The sequence below is a fragment of the Pteropus vampyrus genome, unplaced genomic scaffold (assembly GCF_000151845.1).
Source record: "Pteropus vampyrus isolate Shadow unplaced genomic scaffold, Pvam_2.0 Scaffold12, whole genome shotgun sequence".
NCBI classification, from domain to species: Eukaryota; Metazoa; Chordata; class Mammalia; order Chiroptera; family Pteropodidae; genus Pteropus; species Pteropus vampyrus.
The window spans coordinates 12,367,549-12,383,555 of record NW_011888793.1 but is presented as its reverse complement, the minus strand read 5'-3'; the positions used below and the strand labels follow the sequence as shown (position 1 = coordinate 12,383,555).

General features: G+C 38.0%; 1 protein-coding gene across 1 annotated transcript in view; it reads right to left on the bottom strand.

Moving 5' to 3' along the window:
- The window catches only part of SAMD7 (sterile alpha motif domain containing 7), a 19,885-nt gene extending 5,641 nt beyond the window's left edge, over positions 1–14,244 (bottom strand). Inside the window, exons 1-6 of the mRNA XM_011380183.2 lie at positions 14,142–14,244; positions 11,857–11,983; positions 10,467–10,591; positions 7,038–7,116; positions 5,266–5,894; positions 4,073–4,194 (exon numbers count right to left, since the gene is read on the bottom strand). Of these exons, the coding sequence (XP_011378485.2) occupies positions 4,073–4,194; positions 5,266–5,894; positions 7,038–7,116; positions 10,467–10,591; positions 11,857–11,983; positions 14,142–14,244 (1,185 nt within the window). The remainder of the gene's footprint in view (positions 1–4,072; positions 4,195–5,265; positions 5,895–7,037; positions 7,117–10,466; positions 10,592–11,856; positions 11,984–14,141) is intronic.
- Positions 14,245–16,007: the final 1,763 nt, after the last annotated feature.

Below are 16,007 nucleotides of genomic sequence, written 5' to 3'. Positions count from 1 at the left end.
TTTCTGTCTCAGGTCTTCTTTTTTCTTTCTTCTTTGTCTCAGTCTCTCTTGGCTTCAATGAGTGTCTCTCTATGCTGCAGGCTCCCTAATGAATGGATATCTTTAACTTAGAAGTTGGATCATGCCAATCCTGCCTCTTAGAAAGTGTTCTCATCTGTCACCTGCAGTATTCCTGCCCTGGATCAAACATGATTATTGCTCATCTGAGGAGGCTTTCCCACTAGTCTTGCCGCCTTCGACCTGTTTTCATAAAAGCAACCTAGTGACCTTTTTGAAATATAAAGCTAATCATATCGCTCCTGCTTAAAACCTCAACTGCCTCCAGGATAAAATTATAATCCTTCACTGGATCTTCGAGGTTCTTTGTGACCTAGCTCCTACTCCCACTCTAGTCTCCTGTCTTGCCATTCTCACCTCTCCCACCTTGCCCCTGGCCCTCTCTGTGCCACTAGGAGCTACTCTCAAAATCCCAACTACACTAAATTCTCTCCGGCTCCTAATCTCTGCCTGGAAATTCTTCCTTTGCCTCTCTCCCGCCTCACTTCCTCCCTCAGCTGGTAAACTCGCCATCAGGTCTCACTTTCCTTGCCTCTTCCTTTGGGAAGCCATGAGGCCTTCCTGTATGTTCCCACCAGGCCTCGTACCTGCTTTCTCATAGCACATTCTCACTGATGTAGAATCCCTTACTAGCATCCCTCTTCTGGACTGTAAGCTTCCTGAGTAGAACCATGTGTGTCTCATTTCCACAAGGTGTTCCTTGCAGGTGTGCCTCAAGACGCACTGATATCTAGAATCTTCTTGGGAAGCTTCTGTACCAGGAACTTTGTGTTCTAATATATTTTACTTGTTTACAAAATATATTTATTAAGTAATTATTTCCTTTCCTATTTTAATTAAGCAAATCGTAGAATGGCTAATGCAAATTAATTTGAGCCAAAGCAAAAAAGTTGACAGCTTGGGTTAGTCTTATAGCCTTCTCTTGTGGAATTGTATGATCTCTCTTAGGTTTTTTGAAATAGAATAACTTACAGATCTCTTTAACCACTTTTAAGAACTCCTAGGGGCCCAGGTACCCTTGACTAGAAACCATATGGCCCAATATCCTCAATGTACAGTAGTTATAATGGAAAGAGCTAGATTTGTAGTTATATACACATTTTTCAAGTACTTACCCTTTTAGCCACCTCAGTTTAATTCAGCTGTAAAATAGGGTTAATATCTTCCTTGCAGAATTATGGTATAGACTAAATTTAAAAGATAATCTATAAATGATGTGTCCAATACAGTGCCTCACATATAGTCCATGCCTAACAAAGACTACGTATCATTATTGATTTTTTGTAAATGAGAGAACAGCATAGAAAAGGCTAAGCGAGTTTCCCAAGAAGCACAGCTTGCCATTTAGAGAAATTATAAAATAACCCCCAGTTTATGATTCCGATTCATAATTTTCCCTGCTTAATTACACTGCCATTCAGAAAAGGGCTGCTGATGAAAATATTTAAGTATATTAATGGTGGACATTTTGCTTTGTTTCTCTTTCCTTAGTAGGGATTCCAGTGAGCAGTGAAGGAACCATGAGTGAGCACCAAAGAAAGAGAAACCACAGAGATAAATTTTCAGACAGAGGTTGGTGGTCAGCCAGGATCTGAAACGCGAGAGCTGAACCCTGAGCCATGATAGATGAACCCTGGGCCTGGGGCAAGGACACAGCACATGCCACCGTCTCTCAGAAGATGTTCCATCCCCTCGTTCTCACGAGAGCAGTTTAGGCCAAGAGCACCATATATATGTGCATATATTTTTAGTAACTTCGGTTATTTTTAGAGAGAATGTTTTATCTGCTCGGTTCTTTGAACTAGGCATTTACTTAGAAAAAAACAAAATGTGTTACAAGGTCTCCTGGATGTCCCTAAGCAGTTGAGCCACCAGCCCTCTCTCTACATCTATTTAAAAGAATTCATTTGTAGAGGGATTTTGAGTTTTAGTTGTAGTTATTTTTTTTCTGAATTTCTCTGTCTACCTACAGGAGGCAGGTGGTGGGAGGTTGCTGACTAGGCACCTAAGGCAGACGTGAGGAAGAAGAGGGTGGGGTACAGTGGGTGTAACCTGACTAGTCCAGAGTCTGTGAGTAAAACCCAAAGGGACATTTATGACAATGGTTCTTGTGAGGGTTGTGCACCCAGTGGGAGCCAGGAGATTCTCCTGTTTCTGTACAGAACGCAGTCACTGAGCATGGCAGCGTGGAGCCCAGCAGAGGAGCGGCGTTCTTGTAGTTGATCTCATCAGTACAGTTTAAAGCACACTTTAACAAGGAAACGAGAGAAGGACTTGATCCTAAACACATTTGCAAAACACCTAGAAATAATTATTTCTGCTTCTTGGGGTGGGGAAGGGAATACTGACCTCCTATTGGTGAGAGATAATGAGTCAGCAGAGTTTGGGTATTTGTGTTTTTGTGTTTTTTACGCACCTGCGAGAGGACATTTGAGATGATAAAGTATGAAATGCATATAACATTATTTATTACAAGAGTGGTTGTTATAAACTGCACTTTTATGACTGCATCGCTAACTGATTAAGAATAATGAAAGTTCAAACAGATTCAATCTACCAGAAGTCAGCAATCACATGTCCATTATGCACGAGGTTGGTTGCTTCTTTCTAGCTCTTATCAGAATTGGGTAACTTCATTGTACAGTGGTTGATATAGCACTTGATAAGTGACATAGATAAATTTAAAAGGTGATTCATGACAAAAAATAAAATAATAAGGTTATACTCATTAAATAGTAGACAATAGAACAAAAAATTTTATCAGATATGCAAAAAGATAAAGTAGGTGATGAAGAATACAACTTGTCTCAAATGTAACTTGAGGTTCTGTTCTCTCTAAGAGTCTGATATAGTGATGAAATTAATTTATTGAGTACTTACAAAGTGCCAGGCACTCTTTATTGCTTGCAACAACCTTTTGAGAATGTATTATATTATCCCCATTTTACAGGTGAAAAAACTGAGGCACAGAGAAAAGAGGCAATTTGTCTTAGGTCACATGTCCAGAAAATGAAAAAGTCTGAATCTCAATCTGTATTTTCTGGTTTCGGAAGCCATATTCTTAATTACTACTCTACATAATCTTTCCATAAGTCTCACTAACAGAACAACAACAAAAAAAAGGAATTAACAGCATTACATAAAGGAAAATATTATCGCAAAACTAAGATCAGTTAATTATGATGTTGTTAAATCAGAATGTCAGTTAATTATGATGTTGTTAAATCGGAATCTCTTTTTCTTGCTTTCTTTTTCTTTAATATATAAATCAAAGACAATAATACCAGACTTAGTAGGCACATCGTTGCTTGGAACTGTATTATTAAATCACTTGAAAAAGTAAACTATATGTATGAAAATGAAGCAGTGACATAAACTTCGAAAACTTGCCAACCCATGATTTTTGTCACCAATTTTCCTATATGAATGAAACTAGCCTTCATTCCAACTGTCTTAACATCACTGTAATTTTTTTAAAAGTAGTGTTTACCTATCAGATTGAATTATATGTGTGTATGCATTTTTGTATATTGCTTCAGCATAAATTTAGAATTAAAAATATATAATTTCCAGCTTTTCAGATCTATGGCCTTCTTGTCCTTTTTAGAACAAAGTATATATTTCCATTACCTGTTATGAGTAGCCAAAACTACTTGTATCCAAGTATATGCCCCTAAAATGTTTGTTACATGGATGAGTAGAGAATGTAGTAAACATTTCCCATTATTTTTACATCTGTGGCTTCTGAATCTCTCAACCTGGGGAGACGTCCCACCTCTCTAGAGTCTTGTTGAAACATAAACTAAAGCCAGACACTGGCTTTCCCAGCTGGGGTGTGGGCACATGACCCAAGCTCCATCACATAGAGGCTCCTTTCCCAGAGTAGCCAAGGGCATAAAAAGGGGAGATTACTAGGAATACTCTCTGGGGCGAAGTTTGACAGAACTCATTATGGAAAAAAAATATATATTTCAAAGTGTCTTACTTTTATGAAAATACTTAAATATTAGGTCACCTGAGCATAGTCTGAACAACCCGGAAGGCCACTGATGAAATTGTGCACATCACTCACTGTCCATTTCTGAATATCTTCATCCAAGGACAGATTCTCCCCAGTTGTAACCAGTGTGTGTGTTCCTTTAAAATGGAAAAAAAAATTATTTTGTGACATAAAATTTCCAAAAATAAAGAGGGACACTAAGAGTACAGTTTAAAGTATAATTACATTAATTTCCTCATATTCTATTACCACAGAGTGATCCCTTTATATAGATCTATACATAAATTCCCTAAAGGATATCAAGAATTATTGAAAGATGTTTTCTAAGAAACTTAGCTGCCTCCTTTCTTTTCTTCCTCTAAAGGATCTTTAATGACAGCATTATTTTAACTAAACAAAGAAGTTCCTGACTGCTCCAACTTCTCTAGATTCCAAGGGAAATGCCCTGTAGATTTCACTCTCCAGCTTAACATCACTATGATGTCATGGGGTTTATCATAACACATGTTATGTGATTTATCATGCTCCCTGGGCAATGCAAAAATTTAGCCGCATTTTCATGAAAATGGCAAATTAACACTTTATAACAGAAGTAGTTGGTCTGGTGGCTAGATTACACCACACCCCCAGACTGAATTTCTGTTTTAAAATATATTTATCTAAAGAACTTCTAGAAAACTATTCAGTATTTTTTGTTGTTGTTTTGCTTTTTTTTTTTTTTTTTTTTTTTGGAGATGTGCTTCAATATGTTTAGGTTAGGTTATATTAACAGTAGTGAGCACTAAGAGTTAATGCTTCTGTTTAAAAGTCTGATTTTTTTTCTATACTTAAATAAGAGTAGATAGAATTCATATTTTAAAGCAAGAAGCCCCTTTATTTTAAAGTGTTGAAGAAATTAACAGCAAATTAAATTAAAATTTTAATGAAAAATTCTGGTAGGTTTCCCCAGCCTTCCTCATACTTGCCTTCCTAGCCTTTGCTGAAAATTTTCTATATGACAATATACAAATAGAAATGAGTTTCACTGATATGGCTTCTTGGAACTAACTAGTAAAATAACTTCGAGAAGAGGTCATTCTAAATAGGATTAAAAAAAGGAAGGATAAAAAGAAGCATGATGGTTATAGCTCACTATGTAACTACTGAAGGACTTTGTGACCTGTGGTTCCCAAGAATCTGCCACTGGCCATTGGCTCCTGCATACCTACCCGACAGAGATGGTTGAGGAACTGGAGGGTAAAGCCCATTCTTTTCACCACAAGCTGCAAAAACCTGCTCTGAAGCCTTCTCTTTCCCACTGTCCCAGGCCTTTGCTTCCAGAGAAGAACCATGTGCTGCCCAGGGCTTTCTATGGGTGAGCTCCAGCTCTCCACAGGTGTTGGCAAGAGCTGTAGTTGGCTTTTCGTTGGTTTCGCTTGACGGCTGGTTGCTGAGAGCTTCGGTTTCAGCGTCTTTTGCATACTCATCCTCTTCGTAGGGGATCGCATGAGTCTGACCGAGGGTTTGTTCTTCCGCTTGACTTTTGGAATGCTCAGTATCATTGTCTAGAACTTTCTGATTCCCTGCACCTCTCCTGAGACGACGACATTTCTGCCCCCAACTCTCTAGAAAGCGTGGACTGGTTGCCGTTAGCATGGGGTTTCCCTGAATGTTTCTCAGGGAGCGTCTGTGCAAATGCATGTCACTGGCAGGGAGCATGCTCCTGCTGTGGCAGGTGGCTGGGCCAGCAGAGACACAAGGGCTGTAAAGGAATGGTAACCCAAAGCCTGCTAGCCCCTTGGGATTCATTTTTTCTATTCTCCTTTGCTGATAAATGGCATGCATTTCCATTTCCATCCTAAAAACAAAACAATACATTTTATACAATCCAAGAAGTATAATTTTAATGGCCCTCTGCCTTCCCTAAGATAGCACCTATTTTTCCTGTGAGTCTTCACATTACTTACCTGAAGTATTTTGAGGGGAAACACAAATCCCCAACAAAGCCACCGGGAAGGAGAGTTTGGAGTAAGATCTGAGGGTGAAGGGCATGGCTGACTCTCCCAGTGGAAGTCTGAGGCCAGTCTTTAGAGCCTTACCTCTGGCAAATTTAACAAGTTTGCCTGTTAAGTTTCTATATGTTTTTATTATAAATTAATAATGCAGCACAGGGTAGTTTCTTGCCAGAGATTAATCTTTAAAGAGATTAAAATTCTAGGAAGAGGTTTTTAAACCCTGCAGTACAATTTTAGTGGGACTCCAGAGCCACAATAAGTCAATGCAAATCTCGACTGTTACAAATTAATTTAAGTGGCAGGAGTAGAGGAAGAAGGAGAGGGAGGGCTCATTTTTGCTTACTTTACTTTACTTTGCTTATTGGTCATCACCTGGACCCTTTAGGGTTCAGTAATAAGAGAATCGACTTTGATTCCTTCTCTCTCTCCACCCTACCATTAATGCTGGCTTTCCTTTCTCCTGGTTGCTACAGATGAAGGATACTGTTGCATTGACATGGGGCTGTCTGGACTCTGATGGCATTATCTGAAGTGGGGTTGGCAAGCTTGGCTCCTATTTTGATCAAAACTGAAGTCATTGAAGACAGAAATGCCAATATGAATTTCAGAGGAATCACAGCGAGGCATTTAGTTGCCAGGCATTGACAAACTATTATGGTCTATAAACTTAGCTTAGCTATGTAATTTCTAATCTTGCTTTTATCCTTAATCAACCTGTATACATGTTTGTATATGTTTCTTTTGTAATATCCCTGAAATACTTTTGTAAGTAATCAGAGTACGTGTATATACATATACATATGTATATATATATTCAGAGTATATATATATATATATATACACACACACGAATATAACAACATACGCAAATATAATAAATGAATAAATGTATATATAAAAGTATATATATATTTATATCTATTTACCTATCTTTCTAAAACAAATGAATGAATAAGAAATAAATTTTAAAAATACTGTTGTGTTACCTGGCAGTATGCTGCCTTTGAATCATTTCATTCCTTCTGGCCATTGCCTTTACCGATTCAGGTGGTAAAATGCCCCAACCTTAAAAAAGAAAACAGCCATTCTATCCACAAACAAATTAACAACATCTACTTGAAAATAATAAAATAAAATACAATGATTTAAAAGAGTATCTTTTAAAAACCACCGTTTGAGCATAACATTGGAAACAACATCATATCATTGCTGTTTAGCAACTCGAGTCGTTTTGGTGATGGCATGATAACTCTGAATAATTTTTTTCTTTAAGTTTGGGTCTCATGATTGGTGAGATTTCCTGTCATATTTCAAAAGGAAAAAAAATGGAGTGAACTGTGGATCTCTTGATCTCTTTCTTTTGAAGTAAAAGTTGGTAGCTTTTGTTATTATTGTTACAAAGAATTTGTTGACTTTCAAGAAAAAAATGTAACTAAGTGCCGCTTCCTGATGCACTAAAATCCCTGGAAATAAATGCTTGATTTAAGTGGATAAAATATAAAGTTCTCTATGGGACATTTTGTTGTGTCTGAGGTAAATGCTTCTCCTAAAACATTTCCAATGGAATGTGCAGCAATTATATTCTTTGCTCATGTCAACCTTTTAAAACATTTTGAAATAATGGCAGCATCACCAGAATTCGAGTCTCTATTCTTGCGTTGGTAACTTCATACTATATTGATTTTTTATTTCTCTATACTCCGAACTCACTTAGAGTCTATAGTGGTGCTTCTCAAACCATCTATGGTGAAGGAGCATTTTTTTCTTTTAAAATTTCCAACTCATCATGAACCAATACTTTTAAAAAATAATAAATTATTTTTTAGAAAATTGAAATGAAAACAATGACATATACAAGCATAGTTTTAAGATATTAGATTGACAGACATAAAATAACCTTGTCCAATTACCATAAATTTTTCTAAGCCCTGACTCTCTATTTATGCATTCATTTGTACAAATACTTCCCAGACCAGCACAGGTCCGCAGAGCACACTCTAACCATAAGAGACGCACAAATTGTACTTATTATATGTAGTTTTGTTCAATGATAATTTTCCAAGTTTAAATCTGTTCCCCAACAAGAGGGTAAGTATTATGAAGTCTAGAACTGTTTCTTTTACTTACTCTGTACTAAGCTAGTAGACCTCATTAAACTATTAAAAGCAACCTATCTTGACATAAACCATAAGGTATCTTTTTTTTTTATGAGATTCTTTGTCATTTATAAAATTCAGAGGTTAGATGAGATGACGTCTAAAAATTCTCTTACTCCAAAGCTCTATATTTTTACAGTTCAGTGGCTTCAAGATATTCTCCTTAGATAGCCGCCATGAATGAAATTGCCAACTCATGGCGCACTGCCCAAAGATGAAGAGAAAGTCCATGTGAGTAGTCCAGTGTACACAGCACAGTTCTAACCATGTGGATTTTAGGACCCTCTGAAATCTGGACTCATCAAAACTATTTCAAGTTTCTCTCTCTTTCTGAAATAGGTGACCTCAAACTTAGCGTTAGTCCAGCTGTAATAAGTCACTCCTTACTTAACATCTCAATTTGTGAAATACACTCTTGTCTTAGTTTCTATTGTACTAACTTATTTAGAAGCTCAGTTTCTATAGGAATGAGTCCCTACCTTGCCCTTGCTTACTCTCCTACACCTCGGCCTTGAGGAGGGAGACTGACCTATGTCCCCAAGACAGGTGATCAATCTGCCTGTTTGTATCCAAATATTGGCAGCTTCTGGGTTCTTCATCACTAAGAAGGACACTCTGAGTCTCTCATGTTTTTATCTGTCACCACATATAGATTTATTGCGATCTTGCTGCCAGGTGGGGCTTCCATCCAGGATCAGCTGTGGCACCTGTCTTATTTGATCCCTAGGCCACTCCAGTGGGAGTGTCTAATTTCATATCTGGCCCTTGCTCGGATGCCTAATTTCATTGCAGTGGGTCCATACACTGTGGTAGCTCAAATCCAGGCAGGCTCGTATCTTCACTGGCCCTGGGATCAATCCTATTTCTTTTCGGGTCAGGTTTTTCACTCACATTGTTCCTATCTATTGAGAGTTGTTGGAATTGGGAAGCAGAAACAAACAGAAACTCATAAATATAGTTTTGGGAGATAAGATGCATCAGTTCGATCTTCAGTATTGTGAGGAAATTCTCACCTGCTAGTCTCTCTGGAGCCCCAACCAGTCATGTTTTCACTGTTACCGCTCTACTGAAATGGCTCTTACCAAGATTGCCAATGATCTCCACACAGCTAAATCTAATAATGTATTCTCAGTCTTTACCTACTTGATCTATGAGTGGCATGCTTGACGCAGTTGCTCAGTCTCTCCTTAAAACACTTTCTTCTCTAGCCTTCTAGGCTTCCATACTCCCCTGGGTTTCTTCCTACCTCACTAGTTGCTCCTTTTATTTCTCCCTTGCTTGTTCCTCCTCATCTTCTTGACCCTGTTGATATGTCCCAGGAATCGTTCTTTTAACTTCTATCCACACTCACTCTATAGATAATCTCATAAGTCTCATATATGTTGATAACTTCCAAAATTATGTCTCCAGGCTGTCTCTGGAAGTCCTCTCTGGACTTTAGCTGCCTTCCTGACATCTCTCGTTGATTGCTAGGTATCTCAATTGTAATATGAGCAAAACTGAGCCTATGATATCTCTCTTGCCCCAAGAACTGTGTTGTTCTCAATATTCCTCAACTCAATAAATAGCAACTCCACCTTTCTGATTGTTCGGACTAAAATTTTTGTTGTCAGCTTTAACACTCTCCTTTCCTCACATCTTAGATCTAAACTGTGAGGAAATCCTGTTGTTTCTACCTTCAAAATAATTACAGAATCCAACCACTTATTATTTCTACTGTCACCACCCAGGGCCAATCCATCATAATCATTTAACTATTCTAATTGTCCATTAACTCCCAACAGTTTATCCCTAGAACTTTGGTCCTATCAAGTCAGTTCCCAACACGGCAACCAGAGTGATCTTGGTAAAATGTAAGTCAGACCATGTCACTTCTCTGTTCAAACTCCTCAAAAGCTTACCCCTCCTACTCAGAAAAAAAAGGCGAGTCCTCATTATGACATATCAAGTCACATATAAACTTCCCCAAGCCCCTCTAACACTCAGATTTCATCTCCTCATGACCTCATCAGTTCCTTATACATAAGATAAGACAGATTTTCATGTTATTCATCAGTAAATTGGTGGTTGGAAAAGTTAATTTACACTTGGTCACAGTGGTGGAACCATGATTTAAATCTATATAGCAACTGCAGAAATTATAAGCATTAACACTACACAGTTCTACCTCCAAAATTCAGCAATAAATTTGATGGCAAGCTTTTTGCAGTTGTCTACTTCACAGCAGCTCCACACACGAGAGCTATCTACCGCTCATACCTGAGTAGACGTGATTTGACAACATGTTCGGCATATTTGCATTTGGTAGAACAGAGGATCCAAATTGAGAAGGAACACAAAACTGTCTTGGGTCATTTGGAACTACAGTGGAAGGCAATAAATCTCTAAAGGAAAAAGATATAACAGATAAAATGAGGCTGGAATTGTACAAAATTTCCATTGCAAAGCAGTGAGTTTGTTTTATTGCCATATGGGATTCTGTTATCTCTTCCCAAAATGAAGTATAGAAGTCTTGCAATATATATTGGTTTAAGTAGAAATATGCTAAGAAAGATTAGGAGGAAGGACTCTACTAAGGAAGAATTGACCCAGCTGACAACACAACAGAGAAAGCAGGAAAGTTTTGGCAACGGCTGGAAAAAAAGATCTAATCAAGTCCATTACTGCTTTCTCATTTTCCATGACCAACGTACTGTTCTGACCGCAACATTATTTTCTCATTTAATAGAGATATTTGGCTTGGGTTTTGCCATCTGGGATCAACGCTTGACTACCTGATGGGTAATTGATTTATTTTGCCAAACTTCAGTGATCTCTAGAAGTCCAAGTTTATTGTTTACTCTCCATGAACAAGACTAAATAATGGATTTTACTTTTTCCTCAGAATGTCAAAATACTCTAAAGAGGGTAAGATTGGAAATTGCCATAGTGTGCACCCTACATACCAATAATATCACTTTCATTGAAAAGAAAGAATTGTTCTATCACAAGAAAATCCAGGGTGCCCAATTGTCATTAACTGAATTGTGTCCCCCAAATCTACATGTTGAAGTCCTAACCCACAACGTGACTGGATTTAGAGATAAGGCCTTTAAGGGTAATTAAGGTTAAATGAGATCATAAGGGTGGAGCCTCAATCCAACAAGATTGATGTCCTTATAAGAAGAGGAAGAGATACCAGGAGTGCACATGCACAGAGAAAAAGGCTGTATGAGGACGTAGCATGAAGGCAGCTGTCTGTAACCCAAGGAGAGAGGTCTCACTACAAACCAACCCTGCTCACACCTTGATCTAGGACTTTCAGCCTCCAGAACTGTGAGAAATAAATTTCTGTTGTTTAAGCCACCCAGTCTGTGGTATTTTGTCATGGCAGCCCTCCCAGACTGTACTAATGTTTGCACCTGCACAATGCCTGTCACATAGTAAGTGCTCGTTTGCTATTTGCTGAGTATGTCAAGCAGAACTCAAAAGAGAAGTAATGGGAAGTATATTGAAGGTATGGCCAGTGGAGTATTTTGACTTGAATGACTGCACCACGGTTCATTGAAATAACAGTAGACAATAAAATAACACTCAAGTTAACATCATTTGAAAACCTAATGATTATCCACGTTCTCCTTTCACCAGAATATTACATTGGAGGAAATACCTATCCACAGTCGGAGGTTCAAATGGTGAGGGAACCAGTGGGATCCTTCGCTGCCCTGATGCTGTCAGTAAAGGGTTTATAGCCATTGTTGGGTTTATCATCAATACCTCTCGCCACTGATGGAGTTCTGAAAAGAACCAGATAGAGCTATGTTAACAAATAACTACTTTGTGAGAACTATTTGAATTATTTTTAAACACAATGAACACCTATGATATTTTCCCAAAACTTGGGAAGACTAGCAATACCAAGCTTTCAATTGCAAAACAACAACAACAAAAAAAACCTCCATTGTAAGCACCCAGATACAACTATAGAACTCAGTTTTATCCATGTGCTCCTGTAATTTGTTACAGAGTCCACAGGTAATACCATACCACACTACAAGCAATAATAAAATTAAACCAGCCCTGCAAGATTCCAGAAATACCAACTTCCTTTCTTACAACTTATTTTGATTTGTATGTTTCCAGAAGTACAAATGCAGATATTCTCCCATATATTTTTAATCATTGGAAAAATATTCCTTAGTTGATTAGATTAAAACAACAAAGAAGGGAGAAATCTTCTTAATGACTGAAAATTATCTAATTAGAAAGGATACAGGCCGAAAGCATGAGACTGTATTTAATTAGATCAAGTAACTGAGTTATATTCAAACACAGAAACACAAGGTCTCATAACTTTATCTTCAGAACTTAGCAAAAAAAGAGGCCATTGTGAAAGGGATAATATTTCCCCTTACTTTTTTTTTTGTTAATCATTAATGTCCTTTGAATAATTTAAGTAACATACAAATACTAGTTAAGTAGGTCATTTTAGCGTCATCTTTGTCACTTAAATAACAAACAAACCAAGATACCTACAACTATGTTTGAAAAAAAAGAAAATTAGGAAGAAAATGTTCTGCTTTTCAAAGTGGTGATCTTCCTTTCATTCTTTCTTTCTTCCTTTCTTATGTGTATATTTGATTTAATTTTTAAATAGTTAATACATTTACATAATTCAAAAACTAAAACTACAATGGCATTTAAATAAGCAGTCATTTCTTTAGCTTCTTTTTCAGACCTAATCTTACTGATTAAATTGGAAATTCAAGTCCATGAGTCACCTAATATTTGTTTTTGCCATTCATATATATATATATGTTTAAAGTTCTTTACATTGATTTATTTTCACCGTATTTCTGTGAGGTTAGTTAATTTCCTCTCTATCAGAGGTCTCAGAGAGTCTAGTAACCCATCAAGATTAGAATAAAAATATCTGCTCGATGCCCTCGTGTGGGCTTCTTGGGATCAAGAAGCCCATGGTGAGAACGCCAACAAAGAACATGGGCTGGGTATAGATCAGACATGGGCTTGCAGTTCTGGCAAAAACATTGCCCATTGGCTTGAAATCTCAGGTCCCTCGCATGAAACTTGATGCACAGCCACTTTCTTCCCCCTAAGCCATTACACAACAGAACACTGTGGGATACAACTTGGTGTTTCATTTTGAAACATTACCAAACTGTGATTTCTGCCACAAATTGATGGTCACTGGAAGAAGTTTGACCTTACCTGTGAATGAGTTAAAATCTTTAAAATGATAATACAGCATTTGTCTTGCATTTTATGTGACAGCTGAGGAGAATCAGGAAGAAGAAGAAGGAAAGGGGACAAGGAAGAAAGGGAGAGGTGCAGAATCCCTCCAGAGCGAGGATCGCCTAGATGTTGAACGCCTCCTTCCTCACACAGGCCAGCTCAGGGAAATGCCATGGAGACTCGTCACCGAAAGTGGATGAGACTGTCTTATTTTGGGATCCCCTTAAGCAGGCCTTGAGACAGGGCTTGAGTGCAGGTAGTTTATTTGGGAGGTGATCCCAAGAAGCCCACACGAGGGAATGGGGAAATGAAATCAGGAAAGGAAAAGCCAACAAGGGTGAGTTAATATGTGAGTTACCTTGGTGGGCAACTAGAATTCAACCCTGCTGGGGAACCTCTAAGAAACCTTGCGGTACACTAGTCAGAATTGTCTCAATAGAAGACAAAGATTACCTATTTACCCATCAATTTCTGTCAGCCGTTGGTGCAGGGCACAAATCTCTCTTGCAACAGGGTTATGCCTGAGCTAGACCCAACAAACTCCTGTGGAGTGGGAGAAAGCCTTCAAATTGAGAAGCTAAGAGATGCAGGTGCTTGAGATGGGAAATGACCTCCACAGTTGCAGGTGAACTCAGAAGTGGGTCAAAGGGATGTGGGGTGGGACAGTAACAGTGTCTAGTGCTGTTGAGGCAATGTGGTTACCTTCCAGTGTCATTCCACTAGGTAATCGGCATAGATGCCTGTCTTCTGGATTGCCAGGTTCACTAGGCAGAGGCATATTTCTATGAGACTCTGTAGGGTCCATTGTCTGCAACAACACAGCAAGATTTTTTTCGCTGTTAATCATGTGTTCAGTGAAATAAGTGCGGAACTCAAAGCTATCAGGTCCATGGAGATGAAGAAATGAGGCACCAGAGATCTCCTTGATCCTTCTACCACACGAAGGCAAAGTGAGAAAATAGCCATCTATGAACCAGGAAGAAGGTCGTCACCAGACACTGAATCTTCTGGTGGCTTCTTCTTGGACTTCTCTGCCTCCAGAATTGTGAGAAATTTCTGTGTTTATGAGCTACTCAGACTATTGTCTTCTGTAACAGCAGCCTGAACTGATCAAGATGCCTTTTTTTTTTTCATGTTATGCCTGTTATCTTTTGTTTGTCCCAAATTATATGTATAGCTTTATATTTTTATAGACTTTATTTTTCGGAGTACTTTCAGGTTCACAGCAAAACTGCATAGACAGTATGAAGAGTTGCCATATACTTCTCCCCTACAAATGTATAGCCTTCTCCACTATCAACGTCCTTCACCAAAGTGGTACATTTGTTACAATCAATGAACCTACATTGACATGTTGTTATCACCCAAAGTCCGTTTTACCTTAGGGTTCACACTTAGTGTTGTACATTCTATGGGTTTTGACAAATGTGTAATGACACGTATGCATCATTATAATATCATGCAGAACAGTTTCACCGCCCTAAACCAAATTATATTTTAAAGCAAATACCATTAGGACACTTTCAAGGAAATATTCTGGGGTTGACTAGACCTTTCCCTTCTTCAGCCAGGTAGATAATTGAAGCTCCAAATCTGTGTTTCTACAAACACACCATTTTGGGAATATTGAGTCATAGGATAAACCCATGAGTCTTTAAATACTAACTTCCACATTTTCTGGGTATCTTCTTCTATTTAAAAAACGTTTAGACAAATTGTGAGCCAAGGTCACTTTGGTATGGCAGACGGAATGCTCCTGAGACAACGCGTAGACTGGGATATCTGTTTTAAACGTGGAGCGTGTCTGGTAATCCCCAATGCGGGAGTGCACTGATGCTTAGGTTTGCATTCGGGCTGGATTTCTCTGACCCAGGGCTCTAATCCTGGATGCCCAGCACTTTAGGAGGATGAGGACTCCTTAATCTCTGTCTTCAGACTCTTACCCTCAACAAACCCCTTCAGGCAGCACACAGGCGACTTAGCTAGTGCTAATTCTGTCTCAACTGATTAGGGCAGTAGTAGTAAGACATGAACTTCATGAACTAAAGCTCTTGCCAAGTCAGCAATATTTACTGAATGCTTGCCTTGTGCATAGTAGCCAGGTGCCAGTTCAATTCTTTTTCAGTCTCTCATTAGCTATACTGTGACCATTCATTGAACTCAGTACAATTTGAGTTTGGCCAACCCTGAATTTGAGCAATTATATATCAAATACTTGTTGCATGTATCATGCGTGAGTTCTGGGATTATATTCATTAAAATAAATTAATTTTCAAATAACTGCTGTATTTGGTAACTTTTAACACTTGAAAAGTAGATCAGTGGAATTAAGTGTTTCTACAATTCTGAGAAAAATATAAATTCTTAAATTAAAACTAGGAGAGATCCTTAGTGGTCTTTTGTTTAAGGTACAAATCAATACTCAGTATTTTCATATATTCACTATTCTAGGTGTCCTATATTATTGTGCATTCTGAAAAGCATATTAATGCTAAAGCATAATTCACACTTCCTTAAGTATATTTTAGTTTTCAAAATAATAAATGAGAAATCTTTTTTAAAATTAAG